This window comes from Tachyglossus aculeatus, chromosome 7 (assembly GCF_015852505.1).
Source record: "Tachyglossus aculeatus isolate mTacAcu1 chromosome 7, mTacAcu1.pri, whole genome shotgun sequence".
Classification (NCBI taxonomy): domain Eukaryota; kingdom Metazoa; phylum Chordata; class Mammalia; order Monotremata; family Tachyglossidae; genus Tachyglossus; species Tachyglossus aculeatus.
The window spans coordinates 24,339,963-24,354,608 of record NC_052072.1 but is presented as its reverse complement, the minus strand read 5'-3'; the positions used below and the strand labels follow the sequence as shown (position 1 = coordinate 24,354,608).

Here is a 14,646-nt window from a genome sequence, read left to right as displayed (position 1 = left end):
CAGCACTTAGTATCTGTGCCTGGCACATAGTAACAAATACCATTAAAAAAAATCAATGGTATCTATTAAGCAGTGTACAAAGTGCGAGGGAGAATAAACAGAGTTGGCAAGCTCGTTCCCTTCCCACAAGAAGCTTGCAGTCTAGAGGGGTTGACAGACATTAAAATTAATTATGGATCTGTTCAGAAGTGCTGTGGGGCTTAGGGTGGGGTGACTATCAAGTTCTTAAAGGAGCCCTCCAGATCCATTCTATTTTAGTGTTCCGAGCCCTTGAATGCAGTGAGTCAGCCTCAAAGCAAATAAACCTCTTGGGGCACTTCTCTTTCACTTTCACTCTGAGTGAAGTAAATGAGCTAGAGAGAATAATATAGGAGAATAGGTGGCCACTCAAGTCCTCTACAGGAAAACTTTGAAGCTTGGGACAGCTGACAGGAAAGGAAGGAAGAAGGCAGGCTAAAGTTTCCCTGCAGTTGGTTGCTGAGTTGTTTACCAAGTTATCTTTTCTGAGGGAGGCTTGGGAGGAAGGAAGTCTCCTTAGCAGTAGGTGCCTGCCTCCAGGTAAATGAAATTCTGAGGCTCATAAGAATTTAGGGTTTCTCCTTGCCAGAGAGAGCCTACTTTAATTCTGATTCTGGGATCCCTCTCGAGGGGAAGGGAACAGAACTTGGGAGAAAAATGAGACATGTACATGCTTAGGGCAGGGAGGGCAAAGTACAGACTCAGACTGGAGAAACCAGCCTTTTCCAAATGTGTTTCTCACCCAGGACCACCCACCAGGCTGCCTTGACTGGTCTGAGGGAGATAGGCTCCAAGATCACCCTGATTAAGCCCCTGCTGGATCTCAGAGCCTGATGGGGCAAGAAGAGACTTCACTCACTTCTGGGCTGGGCATAAAGTCACGTCTCCAGCTTAGCTCCCAGTTAGGTCCTCAGCTGGCTCCTAAGGGATAGGGTGGCAGCCCGTAAAACTGTAGGGGTAAAGCCAATGGCTTCATTTCATCTCCTCCACCCCTTCCTTTAACTGTTCCCTTCTCCCCCTTCCCTTCTCCAACTTCTCCGTCTCCGGCCTCGCCTTACCTCCCCCGCCCTTCCTCTGACTAGGAGAGATTTTTTTTTTAAACCGGATCCAGCTGTGGGCCTGATCGCAATCAGAAGGTGGTGTCATTGGTGTCAATGGGGACTGCCCAGCCCAAGACATCCTTGAGCCCTGGCACTTCCTAATGTGGTATTACTTCCTCTTGGCAGGCATCCCAGCTCTGCGCCCAGCAGCCGGTTCAGAGTGAACTAGTTCAGAGGTGCCAACAGCTACAGTCTCGCTTATCCACTCTGAAGATTGAGAATGAAGAGGTGAGTTTGGGTTTGCCCTCACCGAGTCCCTTGGGGAATATGTGGCCCTTGTTTTCAGCCTAGACTTTCCTCTCGGCCCACAACCAATCAGTTGTTTTTATTAACAATAATAAAAATAATTGTACTTGATAATTGTGGTATTTGTTAAGTGCTTACTCTGTGCCAGGAACTGTATTAAGCATTGGAGTGGATGCAAGCAAATTGGGTTGGCTCAGTCTTAATCCCCATTTTACAGATGAGGGAACTGAGACACAGAAAATTCAAGTGACTTGCCCAAGGCCACACAGCAGATAAATGGCGGAGCCAGGATTAGAGCCCATGACCTTCCAACTCCCAGTCCCTTGCTCTATCCATTACGCCATGTACTTCTGAAGCGCTTACTATGTACCAACCACTGTTCTAAGCAATGGGGTAGATGCAAGTTAATCAGGTTGGACACAGTCCATGTCCCCATAAGGGGCTCACACTCTTATTCCCCATTTTCCAGATGAGGTAACTGAGGCCCAGAGGAGTTATGTGGCTTGCCTAAGGTCACACAGAAGACATGTGGCAGAGCTAGGATTAGATCCAAGTCCTTCTGACTCCAAGCCCGGGCTCTATCCACTATGCCAAGCACTTATTGTATGTACTGTGTTTAAGAGCTTGGGAGCGTACAGGAGAGCAGAATTGGTAGACGTGTTTCCTGCCACAAGGAGCTTACAGTCTAGACGGGGAGACAGATATTAATATTAATAAATACATTACAGATGCATATGAAAGTGCTGAGGGGTTTAGGGAGGGGTGAATAGAGTGAGCAAATCCAAATGCAAGGGTCATATCTTTGCCATCCAGTTTATGCCATCCTGCGGAGGGGGAGGTGAAGGAAACGGGATAGAGGATGCTGGACAGTGAGGCCAGGAGCCTTCCAAGCTGTAAATGGTCCTTCTCGCTGTAGAAATATTTTCACCAAATAGAGGGTCCCCTTTCCTTCAGTTCTACATCCTGCCCTTGAACTGCAGGAAGCTGCTCTTACATAGCCAAAGGCTGATCTCTATTCTTTACCAAATGGCCCTTTTCCCTTCACGTTTCATCTAAGTGGCACTTGGCAGCTGGACAGGCAATATTGGGTTTCTGAAACCACCCCCTTGTCCTGGCTTTCTTCAGTATTTTCAAACAAATACAAGCATTGGGCTTTGGCTCTTCAAATCCGTATGTCCCTGGCATGCCATGACTTCTTTGAAGAAATAAATGGCTTTGGTGTAGTGATTCTTAGTTTTTTTTCTGAACTCAGATTGTTTCCCAACTTTCATTTCATTTGTTGTTGCAATGTCCCAGGAGGATGGGCAGGAAACCCAGGATGATTCTCCTTATTTTACAGATGGGTAAAACAGAAATGAAATGTCTTAAGTTTTCACAGCAGAGTGAAAGTCCAGGTGGAGGCTAGGTATCCCCTCTCTACCAGAATGCTTCTCTTTCCATTAGCTAAAGAGATAGAAGTAATACTCCATTTTAACTATTGGTCATCTGAGTATAGGGAAACATATCTCCCTTTGCCCAGATTTCTTTCATTCTCTTTCTTTGACCTCTGGATTAGCGTACCCAGCCATGCTGAGGAAATTGGTTAAGGGGCCTTGGTTTGGGTGAGCGTTCCACTAACCATCAAGGGTGATACCAGGGCTCCAGCAATATCATCCGGGAAGGAAACCTTGGAAGTATCTCCCCTCCCTTTTCACTTTTTCCCCTCCCATCTCACTGATAACCTGTTGCTTTGAACCCTGTTGATTTCATCCCAGCCTCTCTCCTTTCTTCCGCGGGACAGGTGAAGAAAACAATGGAGGCCACCCTACAGACCATCCAAGACATTGTGACGATTGAGGACTTCGATGTCTCAGACTGCTTTCAGTACAGCAATTCCATGGAGTCTGTCAAGTCCACTGTATCAGAAACCTTCATGAGTAAGCCAAGCATTGCCAAGAGAAGGGCCAACCAGCAGGAAACAGAGCAGTTCTACTTTACGGTAAGAATATTCTCCTGGGAGATAATGTGAACATCTGGAGGGCTGAGGCTCCTGCCCCAGGATAATAGGATAATTTTTTTAATGGTGTTAGTTAATCATTTATTACTTGCCAGGCACTGTACTACACTCTGAGGCAAATACAAGATAACTGTTCCAAATGGGGCTCGCAGTCTTAATCCCCATTTTACAGGTGAGGGAACTGAGACACAGAAAGTGATTTGCCCAAGGTCATACAGTGGTGAAGCGTAGTACAGTGCTTTGCAAACAGGAAGCTCTCAATAAATATGATCGAAAGAAATGAATGAAGCCGGGATTAGAATTTAGGTCCTCGGACTCCTAGCCCTGTGCTCTATTCACTGGGCCATGCTGTTTTCCTCAGAGGGCTTTTAATTTGTGTTTTTGGTTCATTTTTGGCTCATTTTCGTCTTCATACTGTTTTCAAAGGAGTATGGATGGAGGGGGAGGAATTGTTTGGAAGACCCCTGTATGTCAGAGCAAACAGTTCAAAGGACCCTGTTTGTAATTACAGTAATTAACACTGCCCAGCTTTAAATGTGGAGTCAAACAAGAGGAGAATGTCAAGCATCAAAGCTCATTTTTAAAGAAGCAGGTAGAAGGCCAAAAGATTTGAATTTTAAAGCTATTGACCCGGCTTCATAAGAAATTAGAGGGAGATGGTAAAGACCTGAGAATTCATCCCATCCATTCGTCCTAAATCAATCAATTGATCATATTTATTGAGTGCTTACTGTGTGCAGAGCATGTACTAAGCACTTGGGAGAGTACAATATAACAGAGTTGGTTGACATGAGCTTTCAACCCACAGAGAGCTTACAGTCTAGAGGGGAGAGAGATATTAATATGAATAAATAAATTACGAATATGTACATAAAGGCTGTGGGACTGAGAGAGACCCATGTGAGCCCGAATAAGTAGCAAATGTCAAATATCTTAGGCAAATGAGACCCTGTCCTGTTTTTAAGAAAGGGAGTCTTCAACATTCGTATGTCCCCATTTTCCATGTATAATTACCTAAACTTTCAAGAACTTTCTACTTGTTCCTAGCATCAGTCCCTCAGACTGCAGTTTTGAGATACCATATGCCAAAATTGATGAAGTTCTATTGTGCTAAAATTATCTTCTTTTAATATCATCTACTTTCCAAGTTTCTCCAGAGCCCCAATGCCTCATTTTTAAATAATAGTAATAGTTATGATATTTGGTAAGCACTTACTATACGTCAAGCACTGTCCTTAGCGAAGGGGTAGATAAAAGTTAATTAGGTCACACGTAGTCGCTGTCCCTCATCAGGCTCAAACTGTGATGAGAGGGAGAATGGTTAGTGAATCCCCACTTTACAGATGAGGAAACTGAAGCAGAGAAAAGTGAAGTGATTCGCCTAAAGTCACAAAGCAGCCAATTGGCAGAGCTGGATTGGAACCCAGGTCCTGTGACTCCCAGTCCTGTGTTCTTTTCATTGGGTCACACTGCGTTTAAAAAACAGTGTGCATATCCACTGGCAGTGTATCTCTTGACATGTTTCTAGCCCACATGCTATTGATATTGCTTTTTAACAATTAGGTTATTTTGGGTTTGCTAACTAAAATTTATTGCTTTGGACCAAAATGTGCTTCTTAATTTTCCTACAACTGAGAAAAGAGAAATTAAGTTAGCAGATGTGAGTTGAAAAATGGCCATTGAATATGCATACTGAATGAAAGGAATTAACTCGTTTTTCAGTTGAGAAACACAGGCAGTGCATTGAAAATAGAATTTCTTCTCCAACTTGAATAATTTCTGCTTAATATTCCTTTGAACACTGCCCATTCCCCATTAACAACTAATGACCAGATAATTTAAAAAAAAACTGTTTAAATTAGGCAAATCCTAACTCTCTGAGGATTCTTTTTTATCCTAAAGACCGGAGGGCCAAGGAAACTGATCTATTAGCGTTCTCTAAGCACACAGGGATATATCACGTGGCTCAGTGGAAAGAGCCCAGGCTTTGGAGTCAGAGGTCAGGGGTTCAAATCCCGGCTCCGCCAATTTTTAGCTGTGTGACTTTGGGCAAGTCACTTCACTTCTCTGGCCCTCAGTTACCTCATCTGTAAAATGGGTATTAAGACTGTGAGCCCACCGTGGGACAACCTGATCTCCTTGTAACCTCCCCAGCACTTAGAACAGTGCTTTGCACGTAGTAAGTGCTTAATAAATGCCTATATATATGTGTATATATATATATATATATATATCACAGCTTCTCTTTAGAAAATGATACCAAAAGAGTGTGAGCCCATTGTTGGGTAGGGACCGTCTCTATATGTTGCCAACTTGTACTTCCCAAGCGCTTAGTACAGCGCTCTGCACACAGTAAGCGCTCAATAAATATGATTAAATGAATGAAAGAGGGGCTTAGGCTGCTGCAGGAGGGATCTAGATTAGGTATTAAGAAGCACTCCTGACTCAAAGGATTAACAGAAACCAGATTTTAGCATCTCTTTCTTTGAAGATTTTAAGGAATAGGACAGACCACTTTGTTATGCATAGAATTAATCCTATCTGACTGATTTTAAGATATTTCAAAATGCTTTCAACATTTTTTCCCAAGTGCTATTGAGTACTTACTCTGTGCAGTGCACTGTACTAAGAATTGGAAGAGTACTGTAAAGTGAATGGACATGTCCTCAAGGAGTTTATAATCTAATGGGGGAGACAGGCATTAAAATTACACATAGTGGAAGCAAATGAACGTGAAGATATGTACATAAGTGCTGAGAGGGTTGGGGATTGGGAGAACCTTAATGCATAGGAGGTAAATACTCAATTGTACTGTGACACAATAGGGTGGGAGATATCGATTAGGGAAGGCTTGGCTTCCTGTAATTTACATTAATATGTCTCCCCCTCTGGACTGTAAACTCACTGTGAGCAGGGGAATGTGTCTGTTTATTGCTATATTGTACTCTCCCAAGTGCTTAGTTCAGTGCTCTGCTCACAGTAAACTCCCAATAAATACAATTGATTGATTGGATGAGGTCATATTGGATGAGGTCATATTTCAAAAGGGCCTTGCAGATGGAGAGAGAAATTGTCTGCTGGGTGTGAAGGCGGAAGGAGCTCCAGGCTGGAGGGAGGGCATGAACAAGCAAGGTCAGTGCGTGGCTCGAGAAAGGAAGCTCAGCATGTCTGCTGGTATTTAGAGAGTGAAGTGTGACGGCCCGCCAGGTTGTAGAGGGAGAGGAGCGAGGATAAGTAGAGGGGAGAGATCGGATTGAGTGGAAGCTCAGCATGTCTGTTGGTATTAGAGAGTGAAGTGTGACGGCTGGCCAGGTTGTAGAGGGAGAGGAGCGAGGATAAGTAGAGGGGAGGGATCGGATTGAGTGCCTTAGAGCTGTTGGTGAGGAGCTCCTACTTCATACGGAAATGAATAGGGAACCATTGGAGGCTTTTGAGGAGTAGGGAGACCTGCGTGGAACAGTATTTTAGAAATGTCGCTCTGTGTTTGGTATCCTTTTCATTAGAAGACCAGAAATTAAATTGAAAATATATACTTAACTGTATTTAAGATGATCTTTGCCCGAATTAGAATTGGCTCTTAGTGAAACAATCGCGTTTACCATATAAGACAAAACTCTTTAAAAATGCAGGTGTACCAAACTCAAACATAGGCCCCTGCTTTCTCCAATACCACACCCACGCTTTCATTCTTTGTCACAGCACATTGCCAGGCTTCTTTTCTTCTTCCCCTTGTGGGAATGATGTTGCTTATTATACATGCTAAATTATGGCCAGATTACATTGGCTGACAGGAACGGTTTATGTTTCAGCTTGTTTGGTAATAGGCTTATGAGGGAGTGTATCATTGTCATGGACAAGTGCACCGGAATGTATCAAATAATTCATTAAATTAAGACCGACTTCTTTGAAGGTTAAATGGGTAGTCAGATTGGGGTTTTAGAGGTTAACAATGGGGCTGTGAAATTAAGGGGATTAACTCTGAAAAAACCTGGAAAAACAAAAAACAGACACTGTCAACCTGTCATCAGGTGACTGTGTGTGTGTACGTATTGTGTGTATATGTATGTGTGTATATGTATATGCACACATTTTATGTATGTATACATATATGCATATACACCCATTTTATATATGCATATACGTGTGAGTGTGTGCTCACACACACACACACACACACACACACACACACACCACACCCCCACCCCCCACCCCTGGTGACGGGTCAACACAGTGTCTGCTTTTTGCTTTTCCAGCTTCTTTCATAGGAGTCATCCCATTTAATCCTCTTAATTTTCCAGTCCCATAAGTATATACGTGGAAAATTAGATATATACTGTGAGCCCGTTTCTAGACTGTGAGCCCATTGTTGGGTAGGGACCGTCTCTATATGCTGCCAACTTGTACTTCCCAGGCGCTTAGCACAGTGCTCTGCACACAGTAAGTGCTCAATAACTATGAATGAATGAATGAATATCTGTGCATGTGTGTGTATATGTATACATATTTATGTGTGTATATATATATATTTATGTAAATGTGTGTGTATATATACATATATATATGTATTAAAAATCTCATTCAGGAAATGATACTTTCCCTAATTATTTCCCCATCCTGTTACCCTCCTTAATGTGTCACCTATGCAATCACGTCTTTATCCCGTATGCATCAAGGTACTTATGGGATGTGTATTGCGGGAGGGTGGGGGTTGTGGGGGGGCACGTGCGGTTAGGGAATTGGGAAAAGTCAAGCCAGTGCAATCATTCATTCATTCATTCATTCAATTGTATTTATTGAGCGCTTACTGTGTGCAGAGCACTGTGCTAAGCGCTTGGGAAGTACAAGTCGGCAACATATAGAGACGGTCCCTACCCAACAATGGGCTCACAGTCTAGAAGGGGGAGACAGACAACAAAACAAAACACATAGACAGGTGTCAGAGTCATCAGAACAAATAGAATTAAAGCTATATGCACATCATTAACAAAATAAATAGAATAGTAAATATGTACAAGTAAAATAAATAGAGTAATAAATCTGTACAAATATATATACAAGTGCTGTGGGAAGGGGAAGGAGGTAGGGTGGGGGGGATGGGGAGGAGGAGAGCTCAATCCCAGTAGAGCTCCATTTTTCTCCACAAGTCATCTGTCATAAATTTTGCTCAATCAATCAATAGCATTTATTGAGGGTTCTGGTGTGCAGAGCACTGTTCTAGACACTTGGGAGAATACAAAAGGTAATACAGGATCTAAAAGTTCCTATTCATTTGCATCTGACTCTTGCTCTACCCTGGGACACCAGCTTAACCAAACTCGATATTGGAAATGCAAACTATAAATGTCAGGTGTCTGCCAGAATGTAGAAGTAGCAAGTTAAGTCTTTTATACTGTACCCTCCCCAGCACTTGGTACAGTGCTCTATACACAGTAGGTATTCAATAAATATGATTGATTGATTTTAATAGAAGGAATGGTGCTTTGAGCAGGTGAGGGAATGGGTGAACTGAATGGCTCAGCAGGTAACTGGGCTTTCAGGACTCTCCTCTCCTCTGCAGAACATTCTCCATTTCCAGAAAAAGTCCACATGAGACCCTGGTACAAAATTAGCCATTGTGTCAAGTTTTGGGGAATTTTCCTGCTTACCTGGTATTTAAGTTGACCCTTTTAGGTGAAGAAATGCCCAAATAAATGTCCCAAATATACCGCCTCACAGATGCTTTCTGTCAGCCGTTTCTCTTCTCCCTAGGGAGGGAAGCTGCAAAGTAAATAAAAGCCATATTGTCTTCCACTCTCCATACATTGACATTCACCCCAAATGAAAGTCTATTTGCAAGACTCTGTTCCTCTTTGGTAGTGATTGTAAAGCAGAGATAAGTTATATGAGCTTGAGATCTGCCCTAATAGCCTATGGGGAAAATCTGTTGAGTTGATTTGCTGCATTAGTTTAAATGTATCATGGTATGGCTAAGGCATGTGAAGTGAAAAACGGTCAACTAACTGGGTCTGAGCCTGGGTTAGGTAAGAAAATAGAATTTAGAAAAGTTGGAAAACCTTTGTAGACATTTGAGAAACCCCAGCTGTCTCAACCTGCTCTCCAAATGGGGAATGGATTGTACTGCTGTTTCAGGTTTGATGGATTATGAATTCCACCTGACAGCTGCTGCCTGCCTGCAAAATGGGTAGGGAGGAGGGAGAAGCCTAAAATGTCTGAGTGGTGGGAAAGCACACAGAGAAGAAGCAATATTCATTCGTTCATTCAATCATATTTATTGAGCGCTTACTGTGTGCGGAGCACTGTACTAAACGCTTGGGAAGTACAAGTTGGCAACATATAGAGATGGTCCCTACCCAACAGCGGGCTCACAGTCTAGAAGGGGGAGACAGACAACAAGACAGAACATATTAACAAAATAAAATAAATATGTACAAATAAAATATGGCCTCCTGGAAAGTGCACAGGCCTTTGAGTCAGAGGACCTGGGTCCTAATCCCATCTCCACCACTTGTCTGCTGTGTGACTTTTGGTAAGTCACTTCACTTGCCTCAGTTATCACATCTGTAAATGGGGATTAAAACTGAGAGCCCTATGCTGGACAGGCATTGTGTCCAACCTGATTCTCTTAACCACCCTAGAACTCGGTAGAGTGCTGGGCACGTGCCTGCACAGGCACACACACACACCCTAGTAAATACCATAAAAAAGTGACACACTCCTAACCTTTCATCCCCAAATGGAAGAGCTCTGAAGATGCCCTGTACAAGTTCCTCAGTCTTTGTGCATGCTTTAACTTTGGGATAATTTAGGTTAAGCATCCATATGTAGAGGTTCACACCCTCTGGTTTGGAAGGAATAGGGTTAGGCATTTTTATTTGACCTGCAAGGGGTCTTCAACATCGGTATTTTTATAGTCACTTACATTCTAACTTTTCACTGTGTTTTTCATTATAATAATAATAGTAATGATGGCATTTATTAAGCGCTTACTATATGCAAAGCACTGCTGTAAGCACTGGGGAGGTTACAAGGTGATCAGGTTGTCCCACGGGGGGCTCACAATCTTAATCCCCATTTTACAGATGAGGGAACTGAGGCCCAGAGAAGTTAAGTGACTTGCCCAAAGTCACACAGCTGACAATTGGCGGAGCCAGGATTTGAACCCATGACCTCTGACTCCAAAGCCTGTGCTCTTTCCACTGAGCCACGCTGCTTCTCTGTTATTATGTTCCCATTCTTTCATGTTAAAGAATTATGCCTGCACATCAAGCAAAAACTCCTCACTCTCAGTTTCAAGGCTGTCCATCACCTCGCCCCCTCCTACCTCCCCTCCCTTCTCTCCTTCTGCAGCCCAGCCCGCACCCTACGTTCCTCTGCCACCACTAACCTCCTCACTGGGCTTTATTTTCGCCTGTCCCACCGTCGACCCCCAGCCCACGTTCTCCCCCTGTCCTGGAATGCCCTCCCTCCGCACATCCGCCAAGCTAACTCTCTCCCTCACTTCAGAGCCCTACTGAGAGCTCACCTCCTCCAGGAGGCCTTCCCAGACTGAGCCCCCTTTTTCCTCTCCTCCTCCCCATCCCCCCCGCCCTATCTCCTTTCCCTCCCCACAGCACCTGTATATATGTCTGTACAGTTTTATTACTCTCTTTTACTTGTACATATTTACTATTCTATTTATTTTGTTAATGGTGTGCTTTTAGCTTTAATTCTATTTATTCTGACTATTTGACATCTGTGCGTATGTTTTGTTTTGTTGTCTGTTTCCCCGTTCTAGACTGTGAGCCCGTTGTTGGGTAGGGACCGTCTCTATATGTCACCAACTTGTACTTCCCAAGTGCTCTGCACACAGTAAGCGCTCAATAAATACGATTGAATGAATGAATGAAATGTGTCCTCTCCCATTTAGGTTGTGCATATTAACTGATTTCCTTAACTTTAACCCATCCTCAGTTCGATGCTTTGCACATAGTAAACACTTAATATCATTTAGGTAATGGTAATTTGAAAAGCATTTCATTGTCACAAGCCCTTATAAACTTATTTACCCCCTTCTTAGTACATGCACTCACAAACACATGCACACTGTGCTCAACTCATTTTGACAGGATTGTAAATATTTTTATGTTTGCCTCCCTGACTAGATTAACTTCTTCTAGACAGGGAACCTGTCACTTCGTTATTCTTTACTTCCCAAGCATTTAGTACAGCGCATCACATCAAGTGGATAATGAGTAAAGGCTGTAATTTAGTTCGCAGTTATGCATGAGTTTGCATCCGAGGAAAGGGCTGAAGAGCACAAGGGAAAGTTTTGGTAAATACAACTAGCAATGTGCTTTTTTTCATCCGATTAGTTGTTTTGGGTCTTGTGGTTTCCAGCAGACTTGGGTGTAATCTTATTTGCAAATTCAATAAACTCTCTATTATCTGTGCCAAGGGAGGGGGCAAGAAGTGTGAATAATCCAAACCAGAGAAGGGTAGACTGCAGAGGGAGACTTACTTGAACAGCAGAGAGAGGCAGTTCAGGCCAGTGGAGCCTGGAGAGAGACACTGATCTAAACTGTGAGGATCCTAGCCTGGGAAAGAGTCTAAGGGAAGGCAGACTGCCAGCAGGAAAAGCCGAAAAATCTATGCCTGGGCCTCTAATTTGTCATCTGCTCACCTGCTTGAAATAAATTAAGAGAAAAAAACTTTCTCCTAATCCATTTTCATAGCAGTGAGCCTCTGAAGGGGTGGGTGGGCTGCTGTGGTAAGCCATTTGTGTAGGCTTTTCTTTTTACATTCAGCTGGTCTAATCAGTGTACCTTGCTGGAAGAATACTACCTCCTCCCTCACCTTTGTGGAAGCAATCTCTGTACTACAGCTCCATGGTGGAAAAACTAGGTGAAGGAATGGTTGAAGGATCAGGGGCAGTTCTAGGGCCTAGATTCTTAATCTGGTTGAGACTCCTTGAATGACCTTGGAAGAAAGCCTCCTCCTAGCCTGCCGTCATTCCTCCAAGGAGAAAATGGGGAAGGCAGGTGGTAATTATTCCCAGGGGTCCAGGAGAATTAATTGGTTCATGTTGGGGAAGTGCTTTGAAAAAGAGAAATGCTAAGAGCTTCGAAAGTGGGAATTGTTCATTATGGACATTTCAGAGGGGTTTGATTATGGTCTTTGAGCTTTGGGAGGTGAATCTACTACAGAACGTCCAGTTCCTTTGCCATTTTCTGGACCTCCAAAATTCATGTGGAAAACTTACCCCTTTTTCTCATGCCTTCCATGGTCTTTGCTTATTCAGTCTCTTCTGTGTTTTTATGGTATTTAAGTGCTTACTGTGTGCTAGGTCCTGTAGTAAGCACTGGGGAGGTGGAAGCTAATGAGGTTGAAAACAGTTCGTGTCCCACTTGAGGCTTACAGTCTTAATTCCCATTTTACCAATGAGCAATGAGGTAATGGTGGCATAGAGAAGTTAAGTGACTTACCCAAGGTCACAAAGCAGGCAAGTGGTGGAGCCAGGACTTAGATCTCAGGTCCTATAACTCCCAGGTTTGTGCACTTTCCACTAGGCGCATGTACACGTGTGTGTGTGTGTGTGTGTGTGTGTGTGTGTGTGTGTGTGTGTGTGTGTGCATGCACCCACTCATCTCTATCTAGGACCTCCATCCAGCCTTGTAGTAAGAAGGAAATTATTCAGCCCAGCCTTCCCACTTACAGAAAGAAGACATGAGCAATTATTATGGTCCTTTAAAAGTGATAAATATTGTGGCTGCAAACTAAGCAGTGAGGCAGGATCTAAATGACTTAACACACTAACTGGTTTACGATCCTGGAAAAACACCCTTCCCACTTTTCCCACCTGCCAGAATTATGGATGCAGGTCATTCCTTGACACCATGATCCTTTAAATTTCGAATGGAATCCGAAAAGGTAGTCCATCATACCTCGTTATCAGATATTTATTTTAATGGGAATCCGACTGACAGCCAGGAGTTAACCAGCGAACTGTGAACATGAATGAAACAAAAGGTTTCCGGAATCACAACTCCAGGCAGGAACAGGCTCTGGGAAATTGCGATCAATCTTTTTCCATATTCTTGCAGCCTGCTCTGGGCAGTCTGTTGTTGTTGTTTTTTTGTCTCGTAAGGCTTCTGAGTTTAGATTTTGTGGTCAGTTTTTCTCATGGGAGAAGGTTGGCATTAGAGGGTACTGGGGTTTGGTCAGCGTTTCACAAGCAGCTGGCTCCCCAGGCTTGTCAACACCAAAACATTGGTTCCCTTAGGCCCCAGGGCTGTGAAAAGTCACACAATTAGGCACCAGGAGGTGATTGGCCTATCACTCAGCGAAGACTGACATCAGGTGAAGAGCCAGGCAGCCGGCACAGATGGAGTTCTGTAGGCAACAAAGAATTCTATTTTAATGTAGATGGATCGGGAAAGGACCCAAAGAGGTGAGGAGAAAGCAAATGGGAAACAGATCATGGCAGCAAAAAGGTCTCTAAATGGATTAGGGTCCAGAGACCTTTTCACTTGCTTGGCTTAAAATAGCAGCAGAGGGAGGAGAAGCATTCCATCACTGGACAACCCAGGCCATAGAACAGGGCACTTTAGCCCCAGAGCTGCCCCTCACTGTATGAGGGCTGGATCTGTAAGTTAGGATTGAACACAACCAGCCTCTGTGGTTTTCTTCCCATATCTCTACTGTTTCCAGTCCCTGCAGCAGGGACTCCCACTCCACTGCCAAGGTGACCCAGTACCATCTGGCTTCCAATGGCTAAGGTAATAATAGTATCGTACCTTGGATATCTCTAGCACTCTTTTTCCAAAGAGCTCAGAAGCCTTCCCCATCTGTTGCCTCCTCTATCCACATGATATTCCTTTGGAGCAGGGAAGGGACGGGAGAGAGGGGCAAGGGTAATAATAATTTTTATTTTACCATTTTCGATATGGTTAATCCATAGCCCAGAGAAGTAAAATGGCTGCTTTCCCAAGTTTGCCAAGAGGGCACAAGAATACAGCCCAGTTCTCCAAACTCACCCTAGATTAGGTAACATGTCCTTCTTCTCCCCCCCCCCCCCCCCACTTTTCAAGTACTGTTTTTCCATCCCCTCTTCATCCAATTCTGCTTCTGTTCATTTCTACATCCAACTCTAAAGTCTTGGCAATTTCTATTGTCATCTGACTTCATTTGGGCATCAAGTGGAGATAGGGACAATAAAATGAATTCTGCTCTCCAAGTTCTCATTAAGACTCTTTCCGCTCATACACTATCTGTCAGTCAGTGGTATTTATTGATCGCTTACTCCATGCA

At 43.6% G+C, this 14,646-nt stretch overlaps 1 protein-coding gene across 3 annotated transcripts in view; it reads left to right on the top strand.

Moving 5' to 3' along the window:
* SRGAP2 (SLIT-ROBO Rho GTPase activating protein 2) overlaps window positions 1–14,646 on the top strand; it is a 303,664-nt gene that overhangs the window by 232,638 nt on the left and 56,380 nt on the right. For all 3 annotated transcript variants that reach the window (XM_038748678.1, XM_038748679.1, XM_038748680.1), the window contains exons 9-10: window positions 1,245–1,346; window positions 3,145–3,342. In XM_038748678.1, coding sequence (XP_038604606.1) covers window positions 1,245–1,346; window positions 3,145–3,342 — 300 coding nt within the window. The remainder of the gene's footprint in view (window positions 1–1,244; window positions 1,347–3,144; window positions 3,343–14,646) is intronic.